At 40.7% G+C, this 14,289-nt stretch overlaps 1 protein-coding gene across 2 annotated transcripts in view; it reads left to right on the top strand.

The window, feature by feature from the left end:
* FURIN (furin, paired basic amino acid cleaving enzyme) overlaps positions 1-14,289 on the top strand; it is a 303,958-nt gene that overhangs the window by 252,915 nt on the left and 36,754 nt on the right. For both annotated transcript variants that reach the window (XM_073618514.1, XM_073618515.1), the window contains exons 10-12: positions 2,358-2,461; positions 5,052-5,169; positions 14,041-14,220. In XM_073618514.1, the coding sequence (XP_073474615.1) occupies positions 2,358-2,461; positions 5,052-5,169; positions 14,041-14,220 (402 nt within the window). The remainder of the gene's footprint in view (positions 1-2,357; positions 2,462-5,051; positions 5,170-14,040; positions 14,221-14,289) is intronic.

Here is a 14,289-nt window from a genome sequence, read left to right as displayed (position 1 = left end):
ATCTTAGTCTGGGCAGAGAAGCAGGTGCCATGCATATCGGCAGTCTTCATTCCAGGGATAGAGAACTGGCAGGTGGACTATTTAAGTCACCAGCAGTTACTTCCAGGGGAATGGTCTCTGCATCCCGACGTCTTTTGGGCCATATGCCAAAGATGGGAGGTTCCAGGTGTAGATCTCTTTGCATCCCGATTCAACAAAAAGATAGACAGATTTGTGGCAAGGACAAAGGATCCTCTTGCATGCGGGACAGATGCGTTGGTGATTCCGTAGCATCGGTTCTCACTGGTTTATGCATTCCCGCCTATTCTGCTACTGCCACGACTCCTTTGCAGGATCAGGCAGGAAATTCGGTACTTCTGGTAGCCCCTGCTTGGCCCAGGAGGACTTGGTATGCAGAAATAGTAAGGATGACGGTGGGTTCCTCGTGGACCCTACCGTCACGTGCAGACCTGTTATCTCAAGGTCCAGTGTTCCATCCTGCCTTACAGACGCTAAATTTAACGGTTTGGCTATTGAAACTCACGTTCTGAAGAGCCGTGGGCTTTCAGGTCCTGTGATATCTACCTTGATCAATGCAAGGAAGCCAGCTTCCAGAGTAATTTATCATAGAGTCTGGAAAGCTTATGTATGCTGGTGTGAATCCAGGGGTTGGCATCCCAGAAAAGATGTGATTGGTAGAATTTTTGATTTTCTACAATTGGGATTAGAGATGAAGCTGGCCTTAAGTACCATGAAGGGCCAGATCTCGGCCTTATCGGTATTATTCCAACGGCCACTTGCTTCACATTCTTTGGTCCGAAACTTTATGCAGGGGGTGACGCGTCTTAATCTTCTGGGTAAGGCGCCCCTAAACCCCTGGGACTTGAATTTGGTTCTGTCTGTGTTACAGAAACAGCCTTTTGAACCAATACGTCAGATTCCCTTGGTCTTGTTGTCAAGAAAGTTAATTTTTCTGGTAGCCATTTCTTCTGCTAGAAGAGTATCATAATTTGCAGCTCTTTCCTGTAAAGAGCCTTATTTGATTGTACACAAGTATAGAGTGGTACTGCGCCCTCATCCTAGTTGTTTACCGAAGGTGGTTTCAGATTTTCATCTAAACCAAGACATTGTTCTGCCTTCCTTTTTTCCTGATCCCTGTTCTCGGAAGAAAGGTCCCTACATTCTTTGAATGTAGTAAGAGCAGTCAAAGCTTATCTGGAAGCAACTGCTCAAGTGCGCAAAACGGATGTTTTGTTAGTGCTGCCAGAAGGTCCCAATAGAGGACAGCCAGCGTCAAGATCTACCATTTCTAAATGGATTCGACAGATGATTATTCAAGCTTACGGTTTGAAACAGAAAATTCCTCCGTTTCAGATCAAGGCACATTCCACAAGGGCTATTGGTGCTTCTTGGGCAGTGCATCACCGGGCCTCTATGGCTCAAATCTGTAAGGCCGCAACCCGGTCTTCAGTTCATACATTCACCAGATTTTATCAGGTGGATGTGAGAAGGCATGAGGATATCACCTTTGGGCGTAGTGTGCTGCAGGCAGCGGTACAAGGTCCTCAGGTCTGATTACACCCTACTTGGTTGATCTTCCCCTCCCCTCAGGTAGCATTGCTCTGGGACTTCCCATCAGTAATTACTGAGGCTCTGTGTCCCGTGATGTACGAGAAAGAAAATAGGATTTTTTTATAACAGCTTACCTGTAAAATCCTTTTCTTTTGAGGTACATCACGGGACATAGAGGTCCCGACCCTCTTCTAATACACTTATATTGCTTTGCTACAAAACTGAGGTATCCCTGCAAGGGGAGGGATTATATAGGAGGTTGAACTTCCTGTTTAGGGTGTGACCAGTTTCCAATCACCTAGTGATACCTATATAACCCATCAGTAATTACTGAGGCTCTGTGTCCCGTGATGTACCTCAAAAGAAAAGGATTTTACAGTTAAGCTGTTATAAAAAATCCTATTTTTTCAGGACACTATTTGTATTGTGATATTTTCTGGGGTTGTCTTGAAGTTAGTATTGTAGTATGAGCCCTGAGATTTTTGCACAACTGGGTCAAAGCTGTTCAAATTTTATGTCTCCATTGATGGGTGGTAAAATGAGAAATAGCCCTTTCTGTGATATTCATTGGAAGGCAAGACTGACATTCCATTGCACTTCCCTCCCTGAGACACATTTATGAAAGGAAGAATTTGACCAATGAACATGACTGGTTGTGTTAAGGGTATTTTTTTTTCCTATTATACAGAATTGTTATAGATGTGCATGTCTGAACCGAATACTACAATTTCAGAAAAAAACAAACAAAAAAACAATGGGATTCCATTGTGAGAGCAACACATTTTTTTTTCTCCTTTTTATTTCAGTAATAATCTTACCTGGAGGGATATGCAGCATCTAGTTGTGCGAACGTCAAACCCATCTCATCTTAACACAAATGATTGGGCCCCAAATGGAGTTGGGCGGAAAGGTAATCAGAACACATCTAGATCAGAATTTCTTGATTGTATTATATTAAGCCTTATTCAAAAAAAGATCTATTGATTCTCAAAGTGGAAGAAAAGGCTAATATAAGTCCGGTTAAAAATGTTTGATTCCCCCCTCCCCTTGCTGCATACTGTTTCTATAAGTGTTTTAATGTAAAGACCTTTTATTTTATCAGCTTTGGTGTGATCACATGATCAATAAAGCTCTGGCTCCCCTGTGTCAGCGAGAGGCTGCTTCAGCAGATGGGTAGGAGTGCTGACAACAAGGGGGCAGTAAAAGTCAGCGGGTGATGTCATGGCTCTGGCAGTTCAGCCCCAGTTTTTTAAGCACCCACTGACACTGGGGAGTTGCAGCTTAGTGATCACATAACCACACCAATGATGATTAAAAAAATGGATTTTTACACTGAACTCATAACATTATGCAGCATAGGTATGAGGAGGGGGAAGCAATATTTTTAAATTTTATTAATATAATAAATAAATGTGACGCTAACTCAAATAAAGTGCTAATAGACCAACAATAATCAATTAAAGTCCAATCAGTGAAATAACAATCCAAATTCATATAAGTGCAAAAAAGTGCATGTGCAAAAAAACAAGTAAAAGCCCTTGATAAAGTCACGTGATCAGTGACTCAATGCGTTGGTAGGAGCTGGGCGACATCACTTCCGGTCGCGGCCGAGAACAGAAGTCTTTAAATCTATTGATGCTTGATACTTTAAATTTTATTAGTTAGCCTTGATTTCCACTTTTAAGTGCAACTACCCATAAAAAAAAAAAATATGAATTTATGTTGTACTGGTCTCTTTTCAGCAAAATTGATTTGAATTGGTCTAGTATTTCAGGTAAGGATGCACTGATACCGTTTATTTTTTATCGACGAGTACCAATACTTGCAATCAATTACTTGCCGACACCAAGTATCGGTACTCGTACTTGCCGATAAAAAAACTGTATCGGTGCATCTTTAATTGGTAGACTAATTCAAATCAATTTTGCTGAAAAGAGACCAATACAACATAATTTCAGATTTTTTTTTTTATGGGTAGTTGCACTTAAAAAGGGAAATTGAGACTAATAAAATGTAAAGTGAAAAACGAATGCGTAAACCAAAAAAAGGATTGTCATTTCACTGATTGGACTTTAATTGATTATGTGATTGTTGGTCTATTAGCACTTTATTTGAGTTAGTGCCACATTTATTTATTATATTAATAAAATGTTAAAATATTACTACCCCCCTTTTGCGATATCGCAAAGTATCGATCAGCAAAAAAGAAGTCCTGGACGGCCGCACACTGGTACAACACTTTTATTTAAAAAAAATGTATTAAAATCCAAATTCAATCCATATGGTGCAAAGGCAGAGCTGAATAGCTGACGTGTTTCACACCGTATGTTGGTGCTCAATCTTAGCTATATCTTTTTTTTGCTGATTGATCCATTGCAGAGCCTGCACCTGTGAGTCTTGTTGGGGCATGTGCTCCAGGGAGTGTTTTGTCTGGAGTGACAATATCTATTGTTACTGCAAAGTATCGGTTTCGGTATCAGGAGCATTTTCACGAGTATGCGTACTCCTGAAAATACTCGGTATCGTTACCGATATTAGTATTGGTGCATCGATAATTCCAGGGATGGATATTTTTGGGAAGTTACATTGGTCCAGCTTGGACCAATGTAACTATGCAAATGCCATAACTGGGAGATCCCTCCTAAATCATGGGTGCTCAACCTGTGGCCCTCCAGCTGTTGCAGAACTACAAGTCCCATGATGCATTGCAAGGCTAACAGGTACAAGCATGACTCCCAAAGGCAGAAGCATGATGGGACATAGTTTTGCAACAGCTGGAGGGCCACAGGTTGAGCACCCATGCTCTAGAAGCTAAAAATCACTGTAATAGACACCGCTTTTATAATGATCTTCACTTGCTTCTGGGGGGCTGTGCTTAGTTGCTGCATTGTGAACACAGGAGGTTTCCCACTTGGCATGGGCACCATTCAGAGATTGCTTTGCATTCATTGAGAAAATTTAATGCTATTTCTGATTGACATGGTGGAGGGGCTGGTCGGTGACATCATGCTCTCCACCTTGTTCAATCAGAGAATGCTTTGCATTCATTGAGAAAATGCATTGGGAAATGCTGTTCAGAGAATGCTCCCTGCCTTCCTGTGCCCAACAGTCGACCTCCTGTGTTCACAATGAAGCAGCAATGAAGCTTGTGGAGATCATTGTAGTAGCAGTGCCTATTACAGTGATTTTCAGCTACTAGAGGGATCCCTCAAGTATGGTGTATACATAGTTACATTGGTCCAAGCTGGACCAATGTAACTATGTAAAATATAGACTCCTGGCATTATTCTTCAATAATAGGCACTTCTAAAAGTACTTCTTACTGACCAAAGTCAACTATTTTAATATATTACATGTTTGGCATGTTTTTTTTTTTCATATTTCAAGTAATCCTAAAAGCAAGTACACATGCACACAGATACTGCCAAACCATAATAAGTGTTTAAGTAGACTTGAATAAAGTTACTACTTACTAATGATGCATGTTCTGTATATTGTAGTCAGCCATTCATATGGATATGGACTTCTGGATGCTGGGGCAATGGTTGCTCTGGCTAAAAACTGGACCACTGTGGGACCTCAGAGAAAATGTGTCATTGACATTCTCACGGAGCCAAAGTGAGTAAATGAAATTCTGTCTCTTCTCTTGAAGTTAGCTGTTAATATTGTAAAAAGTAACACTAGGGTACAAAGTGAAAACAGAAGTTTATAGGAATGTGTGCTGAGAAAAGTAATGGGAGGATTCAACAAGGGAGACCTATACTGTGCTGGAAACCTCAACGTCAAACGGCTGACCAGCTTAACCCAAGCTTCATAAGTATGAGGGTGTCAAGTGCTAGTGCGCCATATAAAGATAAATCATTTTTATTGTAAGTCATTCTGTTTTAAAGTGGTTTTTCGATTTATGAATTATTTGATGATTATTAAATTCCAGAACTTGACAACTGGAGGATACGAATAGAAATGTCTTAATTCATTTCTTTTAATGAAACCCTATGGCATCCTTTCTCAACCAGGGTTCCTCTAGAGGTTGCTAGGGATTCCTTGAGGAATGAGCAGCTTCTTCTTCTCAGATATGTTCCAACTGCTTACAATGATCTTTGCTATCTGCAATGGGGAATTCTTTCTAATAACCACACATATAAGGAATGTTCTTCCCATGACCATCACACTAATGTACTGTGAATCATAGATTTTGTAATTTTTTTATTTCAAGGCTTCCTCCATTTTACAAAGGTTGAGAGAGGCTGCTCTACACCATGTATCAAACTTTGGTATAAGAAATGTTTTGCCCCATGGCAGCCAATTCCCTTCAAACCTTGTATAGATCATGCATTGGGGAATAGAAGGAAGAACTCATTTAATGACTGGGAGAGCAGACAGTTCTCATTTCATTCTCTTTGATAGATAAAACCAGTTATTCCGAGATATAAATACAGTCCTATTTGTAGTCTGAATGTTCTACTTCAATCATCACAAAAATACTGTCTCGACTTATGAAAGGAATGATACTTCTTTACCGGAAGCCCTTCTTTTAGCAAGCGCTTATCAGTATGCATGGAATCTCAAACACTGGGCTCAGTGGCAGTTACACATTCTGCACCAGACTGTGTTTTTTAGGAATGGCACTTATAATTTACAACGCACATTGAAAGATGAATTGTCCGATGAATTGAAGTGGAATTTATTGTGAGTCGTGGAACCGTGCCTGTAACCGCAAGCATTAATGAGATAAATGTGTCGTCTCGTGCATCTCGGTGAGCCAGCACATTTGGTGTGGGCCTACACAACTTTGATCCAAATTGCACAGTAGTCTTGTTCATGAACACTGGCCTCTATTTTATGGGGTCAGCACAATCTCCGTGTGATGGGTTTGTGAGTCATTTTCCTCATGCTGCGCTGCACACTATACCTTAATTACTGCAGGCTCTGATAGAACCAATGTACTGGGAGCTGGGTGGAGGTGTGTCACTGCTGGCAGTGTGATTGTAAGTATTGAGCTTTGTTCTCGGATTGCATGCAAGTTATCCCGTCAATTAGGGGTAAACGGCAAGATATCAATTATAATAAATTGTCTGGAAGCTCTACTATTGCGATCAAGCACTTGGCTAGAGTGTCTAGTCCTATTTAATGAAAACTACTTCTACCGTGTTCTGAAATTTTGTTCATATTCTTTATCTACAACATTTTCCCCTTCTGTAAGAACTTAGTTACAGTAGATGTAATCCTTAAAGCCCAACTCCGGGTAACTAAAAAGTTATCCCTTGCAGTGGGACTGTGCCCATACTGCCAGGGTTAATAGCTTGTTTTGTCTAGTGGAGAGGGAAAAAAAGTTGCTTACATGATCCTCTGCTCCCCCCAGCAGAGGACGCTCCCCCATGATCCGATGGTGGCTTGTCCCTCATCTTGACACCCAGTGCAGGGCAGTGAACCCTGCTCTTGATGACATCAGGATCCTAGACCATGGAGCGTGGGGGAGCAGATGCTGCGAGTGGATCGGATAAGTAAATCCTCTTTTATGGTTCCCCTAGTTCTAAATGAACAATTGACCTTTGTAGTGTGGATGCAGCCCCACCGCAAGGGGTATTTTTTTTTCTTTATTAAGAATAGATTTTATTAGATTTTCCAGCAAATACAGATACGCCAACTCAGGGAGAGATCAGCAGAAGATCAGAGCAGAGGAAAAATTATTTGGCATTGCAATTCCAGTACTTTAGAACGTAAAGGTGCTCACAGTGGATCCAACAACCCAACTAATCATGCCTAAGTAAAGTAAGACAGACATAACCAAAAACAAAAAGCTCCCAAGGGCTTTTAGGCAGCAAGGAATACAAAATTAGTCAATTCAGTATATAAAAAAATATTTTTATTGATAGAAAATTACGTGAAATTTCAAAAAGAAGTACAGTTATAAAAACACGCATTCTGGTGTATATACCCTCTATACTACAAAGGATGTCCTTATGGCATTACCAAACAACATTGTGTACATGAAATTTTCTGACTTTGAATAGTTGCTCATAAAGACCCAGCGCATTTCGATTGTGTTAGTTCAAATCTTCCTCAGGGGGATAAGGACATCTTAAATGAGGAGGTTATAGGTAACCAAAGCATGCTAAACACTAAAAACACTAAAGCAGGTTGGTTTCAAGATGGTCATCCGGCAAGGAGACACATCGGGGGCCCAAGATGAGCCTACGAGAATTTGCATCTACTGAGTGGAAGGGAGGTGGGAGGGGCCCACAAAATGCACCCACTAAGCAGGTCTTTTCAGTAGGGGTTTCAAAAAATATAATAAAATGGACATGAGAGTTGCATCTTGATTTAATGAGACTGGGTGTCAGCTCCTATGTATTTTACAGTTGTAGTTTCCCTATATGCATACAATTATTGGTTCTCAGGTGTGGATAGTCCAATAATTTCATTTATTTGATAGTAATGTTCCCATAGGAGACGGGGTATTAAAGGCAAGCCACTGTGTAGCAAAAGATCCTCACACAGAGTGATGTGGTGTGACACAGTAGTATAGAGGGTATATACACCAGAGCTCGTTTTTATAACTGTACTTTTTGAAATTTCATGTCATTTAGTATCCATAAAAAAAAAAAAAATATATACTCAATTGACTAGTTTTGTATTCCTTGCTGCCTAAAAGCCCTTGGGAGCTTTTTGTTTTTGTTACATAATTTGGGGCAAGCAGCTTTTTTGTCACCCATGTGGATGGGCTCTCCTAAGTAAGGCAGACATTGTCACCCCAGTATACCCCTCTAATCTATAAGGGAACAGAGGTTTCTAGTAGGTAGGTTGCTGGTACATCCAAGGGGAAGATTGGGAAAAAAAAAACAGGGAAAGGAAATGGTGAAGGAATGTAAAGAGTGTAGAGGATAAAGGACAAAGAGGGTCCTGACTAGAAAATGCCGAAATTGTCAACACCATGGCCTTGGCACTGTGATAATGTATGAGAAAGTGTTGAAGTTTGGATGATATAGAGAAGTCACTGCCAGAAATTCTGAATACTTTTTCATGGAGGCTAGCTCAAGGAGTATTTTTTATAGTTGCCTGGAGTTGGGCTTTAACTGAATAATATGTAGTTTGTGTATTCTATGCAATTGCCATTTTTTTTCCATTTTAAGCCTTTATTGAATCTTTCTACAAGGTTGTAAATTGCAGCGTAATAACAAACACAAAGCAAAAAGCTTCATTACCCCAAGACAATGCAGAAAAAGTGAAAATAGGATCAGAAACACAGTATTCAAGAATCTGTATATATGCAAAATCATCCAGACACTGATCAAGAACATGGGACATTTTAAGATCCTATATACAACAGGGGTATCCTATGATTCAACTTGGGACCAAGATTTTTTATTTTTATTTTTTTTGGTGCAATTGCCATTTGGTAAAGCTTTTTTGGCCCTACTTCTCTTATGGATGACAGGAGTGCAGTTCCTTCTGCATTCCTGTGAGCAGTTTTCAGTTGGCTGACGTCACTCGGCTGCCCATGTTTGGGAAAGATCCCCACTTTACAGTCGGGATCCACCCACCTGTCTGGACCGGCAGCTGACTCAGCCTCTCAGCTGCTTCCTCCCCACCCCAGCCCAGCCCAGCATTCCATTCAGCTCTGGAGGGGAACTGGTGACTGACAGTCACCGCTTCACAGCTGAGGGGAGAAATGAGCGATTGGTGATCTTTGATCACTCAATTCTTAGTGCAGAGGTGGCAGGGGGACAGATGCAGCATCAAATCAATGCTGCATCCACCTAGGTTCTTTTCAGTGGAGTATAATCATCCATGGGTGTTCACTGCACACGGGCCCTGGGGGGGGGGGGGCACTGTGCTCTAAACAACCCTACACGTATAGATGAGCCGTCCCTGGCTCAGTCAGGGCGATCAGTACGGGCAGTCTCCACTTCTCATCCTCTTGTTCCCATGGCTGTCAGCTGCTTAATTGAAAGGTATACAGGGAGATCGGTGCCTGTAACTGCCCGCACTGATCGTCCCAACTGTCCCCCTGTGTCCCTCTCCAGCTTCCCACCTTTTCCCCTGTAGTATACTGTCAGGATGGAGAGCGGAGGAAGGGACCAGTAAACATGTTATTTACCAGTCCCTTCCTTTTCTGAATTACCAAAAAATTACTGAAACCTTACACTGACCATGTCCACTGCCCTACTGACACCGTCCAGAGACCCCCCCCCCCCACAAAGCAGTGTGAAAAAAGAAAAGATTTAAAAACTACATTAAAAAAATACAATTGTAAAAAAATAATACTATAATCGTAAAAAGTAAAAAACTACTGACACCGTCCACTGCCCTACTGACACCTTCTAACTGTCCACTCCAATTTCGAATGCAATCATATTCTTTACATTCCATTCATTTAGATGCCACATTCGTTACTTCGGATAATTCATCATTTTGGATGCATTCGTATTTGTTACATTCACTAACCGTTACTTTAGCCAAATTTTGAAAGGAAATTCCAATACCTATAATTTAATAGTTTATAATAATAATAATAAAAACTATAATAATAATTTAATTATAATAGAAAATGCGAAAAACAAAACTATCAGAATGTAATCAATTTTGTTAAACTTGTAGGCTGAATTGTTTTTTGTTCTTTCGGATTTTCGTTCTTCTGGATTTTTGTTCTGTGTGAAAACTAGTTTTCGTATGCATTCGTCAAGAGAGAATATGCAGAATTTCGTCCAAAAACAAATTTGAAACAAAATGAATTGCACAGCAATTTGTCTACTGCAAATACTACCCACCTTCATACACTCCCTACTCCTCTTCTGCACATACTACCCACTGCCTCATAAACTCCGCACTCCTCTCCTGCACATACTACCCACCACCATACACTCCAACCATCTACTGCACATACCACCACCGCTGGACAGTTCGCACTGTACATTCGCTATTCAACATTACCACATTCTGCATTATGCAAGTCATCTCTGAACATACCCCCTTTAAACCGGACCCAATATTTAGCGCAATTTAAACCATGCCCACTTTTCGCCGCTCGCCGCATTTTTTTTTTCGTTCATGCCTAGGGCCCACTTTTGATGTTGCACACGGGCCCACTTATTTCATGATACACTCCTGGTTGTTTTGATACCCCATACTTCTCTTTCAATATAATTCTTGTTTTCAACTTTTGTTTCTTTCTTTGTTGCATCTTACATCTACTATCTCTACAAAGACCGAAACAGGATAGGCCCCATTTGGTGAGCATTAGTAAAGCTCGGAAACTGCTCATCCAATGCCTTCTCCTGGAGCCCATGTAAACTAGGCCTGACTGCAGTACACGGCACTGCTAATTTGTGTCTACCCTTTTAAACTAGCACTTAATGGTGCCATCAAACCATGGCAGTACATAGCGCTTACCTAGTGAACAAGACTTCCATTCTTTAGCATTTCCCAGAAAAGTTTATCATTTTGTCTTCTCTTTGCAGAGCACATGTAAACGGATACAGCTCCTGGTGCTGCTCCTCACTAACACATAAATGCTCAGTTAGTATTGGGAACAGACTGTGCATTACCTGGATTTGGCTCTTTGGGGGATTTAGACAGACAAACCATTCACACCTCACTGGGTCAGAGCCAAAGGCTCAATGAGGCTTCTGTCCTGAATGAGGCAACTGAGCATGAATGGAACCCTGCAGGGAAAAATAGCTGCAGCTCTAGCTCATACTCTGCTTGTGGCTTAGGCTTAAGCAAACTGGTTAAAATAACCTTTACAAATCTTTATTTTATGTATCTCATCTACTGTTGAAGTTGCATGCAATAGATAGCTCTACTCTCTGGAGCTGACTGTCTCACATGTAACCTCATGGGGTGCCCGAGGTATATGCAAAGGGTTTTTTAACCTTAAAAATTAAGGTCATCTTTCCTGCTTAATATACTCAAAGAAAGAGAAAAGTAAAAGAAGAAAAAAGAAAAAAAAATAGTACAAATAATGACATTTATATTGTTTAAACATCTAACTTAAAGTGGAACTAAACTCTGAGCACCACAAACTGAAAATGCCATTTAATTTACTTTTAATATTTAAAGCAAACTTTCCCATCCATCCATGTCTCCATGCTTTTGTTGAGAAATCACTTTGAAAAGACCCCCCTAGCATTTACAGGTGTGGCCATCTTGAGTAAGAGCAGATGATTCATGTAGTATTAACTTCCTGGAATCAATCTGCCCTTACCTCCACATGCAGCCAGGATGGTGTACTTAGCTGAGAAAGCCCCTCCTACAAACGAAAAGAAACAAAATGAGCATGGGATGCCAGAAACCAAGAAGCAACTGAAGAAATTAAAAAAAAAAGTTTAAAAGAAGTAAATAAAATATACCTTCCTGTTACTTGTTCTAGGTTAGTGACTGTCTACAAGAAACCCTCATAATGGGACTTGGTATTGATACATAAATATATAAAAACATCTGAAGTGTGCTGGCTATCATAGCATAGGCGTGTTCCATATAAGATAGAATATTCCCACATCAAATAATCACCAATCGGATATCAGCATGATGGTGAGCACCAATTATTATGGGTGCTCACCATTATATTAATATCTAACTGGTGATTAATTGATGTGGGAATATTGTATTGTATCTTATATGGAACACGCATATGCGAAGATAGCCAGCACACTTCATCAGATGTTTTTATATATTTTTGTATCAATAAAGTTTGAACATTTTCACACATTTGTGGTTTAAAAAATGTTCCCTCTTCCCCTTTGTTGCTGCTAAAGTCCCATTATGAGGGTTTCTTGTAGATGTATGTGAAGGGTTGTTGGCAACCACCAAGCTCACTACTTGTTCTAGGTTAGTGACTGTGTGGGTAGGCCAGAAGGTCAGCAAGACATTCAGAAAAACGGCAAACTTCAGAAAAACAGTGTGAACCTTGATTGTTGACACAGTATACAATACACAAGGAAAACCATGGACGGGAAGTGAGCTCCCCAGTGTAGTTTAAATAAAAATGTTGGAAACGAACAATACAAATATTGGGTAGACCCATGATGAGAAGAAAGCTATTAGATGGGCATGGATTAAATGCTTATGATCCAACTGACAGATGGATAGACATCTCTCCCTCACCAGGCTTCAGGGAACAAGTCGGGATGAGATAAAGTTGGGAAGAAAGGGGGGAGGTGAAGTGGATCTTGCTGGGTGAAGCCCACAGTGCATGATAAGCCCACCAACTCTAGTGGAATAAATCAGTGTAAGATTGAAGATAAGAGCAACTAGAAATTTCAATCCATACCCTCCACGTTGCTACAAAACTCTGATAGGGGTCCTGTAAAGGAGCAGTTTTTTTTAAATTTTAAATTCTCAACTTGCCTAAAGTGGAACTAAACCCTCTTAAGCCAAGGAAGCTACCTTCTTAGCCTCTCTTTAATCTGCAGTTGCCATGGTGCTGCACATGAGATCAGTTATGACATCTGCCATCTGATGACGTGACAGATCGGTAGAGACGAGAAGCAGCTGTGAGACTTATCATTCACGGCATGCCTTAAATATAAGTTTTATAAAACCGTTAAATCAATGGATTTGGGTTGTGCTTGATAACTGTAACCTTTTGTCTGACGTGAGGAACAATTAGCTGATCTATAGCTAGGGATCAATGCTCTACTGGCACATATAAGCTACAGGCACTGTTGCTCAAATAGCTCATAGTCTAGACGAGAAGTGAAGGGAAATCACTCAATGGTACATGGAAAGCAAAAATAAGCTGATGGGTTTCTCTTCCCTATACAAAACTAACAATAAAAACGTTTTGGCAATACATAGTGTACTTTAAGGTGTATTCTCTGTATATCTTCTTTGAGGATGTGGACCTACTGCTGTCTTTGAGAGACCAATGTAAATAAGCTATATTTGATAAGTAAAAACCTGGTGTGACTACTTATACTGCAGTGTTTTGTGAGGTTGACTTATGCACACCATATTTTACGGCAGAACAATGGACAGCAGGAAGTGAAAAGAACACCTGGTTCCTTTGCACAAAATCAGTGTTGCTGTCTTTGCCTCAACTGCCTCCTGGCACAGGGTACTTCGGTGTTGCCAAAAAGCCGAGGTCTGATTTGAAAGCCGAGGTCTGATTTGGAGGGTCACCGATGCCATTGGTCTATTCTTTCCTGTGCTTTGGCTGCATTGTCCACTGAACGTTGGGTCCTTTCAGTCCAGCTATGTAGGATTGGCCTCTGATATTGTTATTGTGCCTTCTCCCATTCTGTGTTTACTTAGTGTGTGCACCTGCTTGTTCAATCTAGTGTATAATCAGATGTATTGCAATTGTTTAAAGATCCTTTGGCCATAGCTACATTAACTACTCATTGTTTTGAGCCGAGTCTCTGTTTCTAGTTCATGTGCTCTCACCAAGGCTAGTGACCTAAATATCTCACATTCTTTATTCATAACAACAAATAAGATCACTGCTTGGCATTAAGTGCATGCTTGTCGATGTTTTTTTTCTCCTAGGGACATAGGAAAGCGCTTGGAAGTCAGAAGAAAAGTGGAGCCATGCCTTGGAATGCCCAATTACATCAGCACTGTGGAGCACGTCCAAGCCAGGCTAACCTTGTCCTACAACCGCAGGGGAGATCTTGCCATTTACTTGACAAGTCCTATGGGCACTCGCTCTTGTCTGCTGGCACCTAGGTAACCTCACTGGCTCAAGCTGACATAGTCTAAAAGATTTTTTGCAAGGGACTGTTTGTCTAAAACTAA

This window comes from Aquarana catesbeiana, linkage group LG03 (genome assembly GCF_042186555.1).
Source record: "Aquarana catesbeiana isolate 2022-GZ linkage group LG03, ASM4218655v1, whole genome shotgun sequence".
NCBI classification, from domain to species: Eukaryota; Metazoa; Chordata; class Amphibia; order Anura; family Ranidae; genus Aquarana; species Aquarana catesbeiana.
This window is presented reverse-complemented; position numbering and strand designations above follow the sequence as displayed.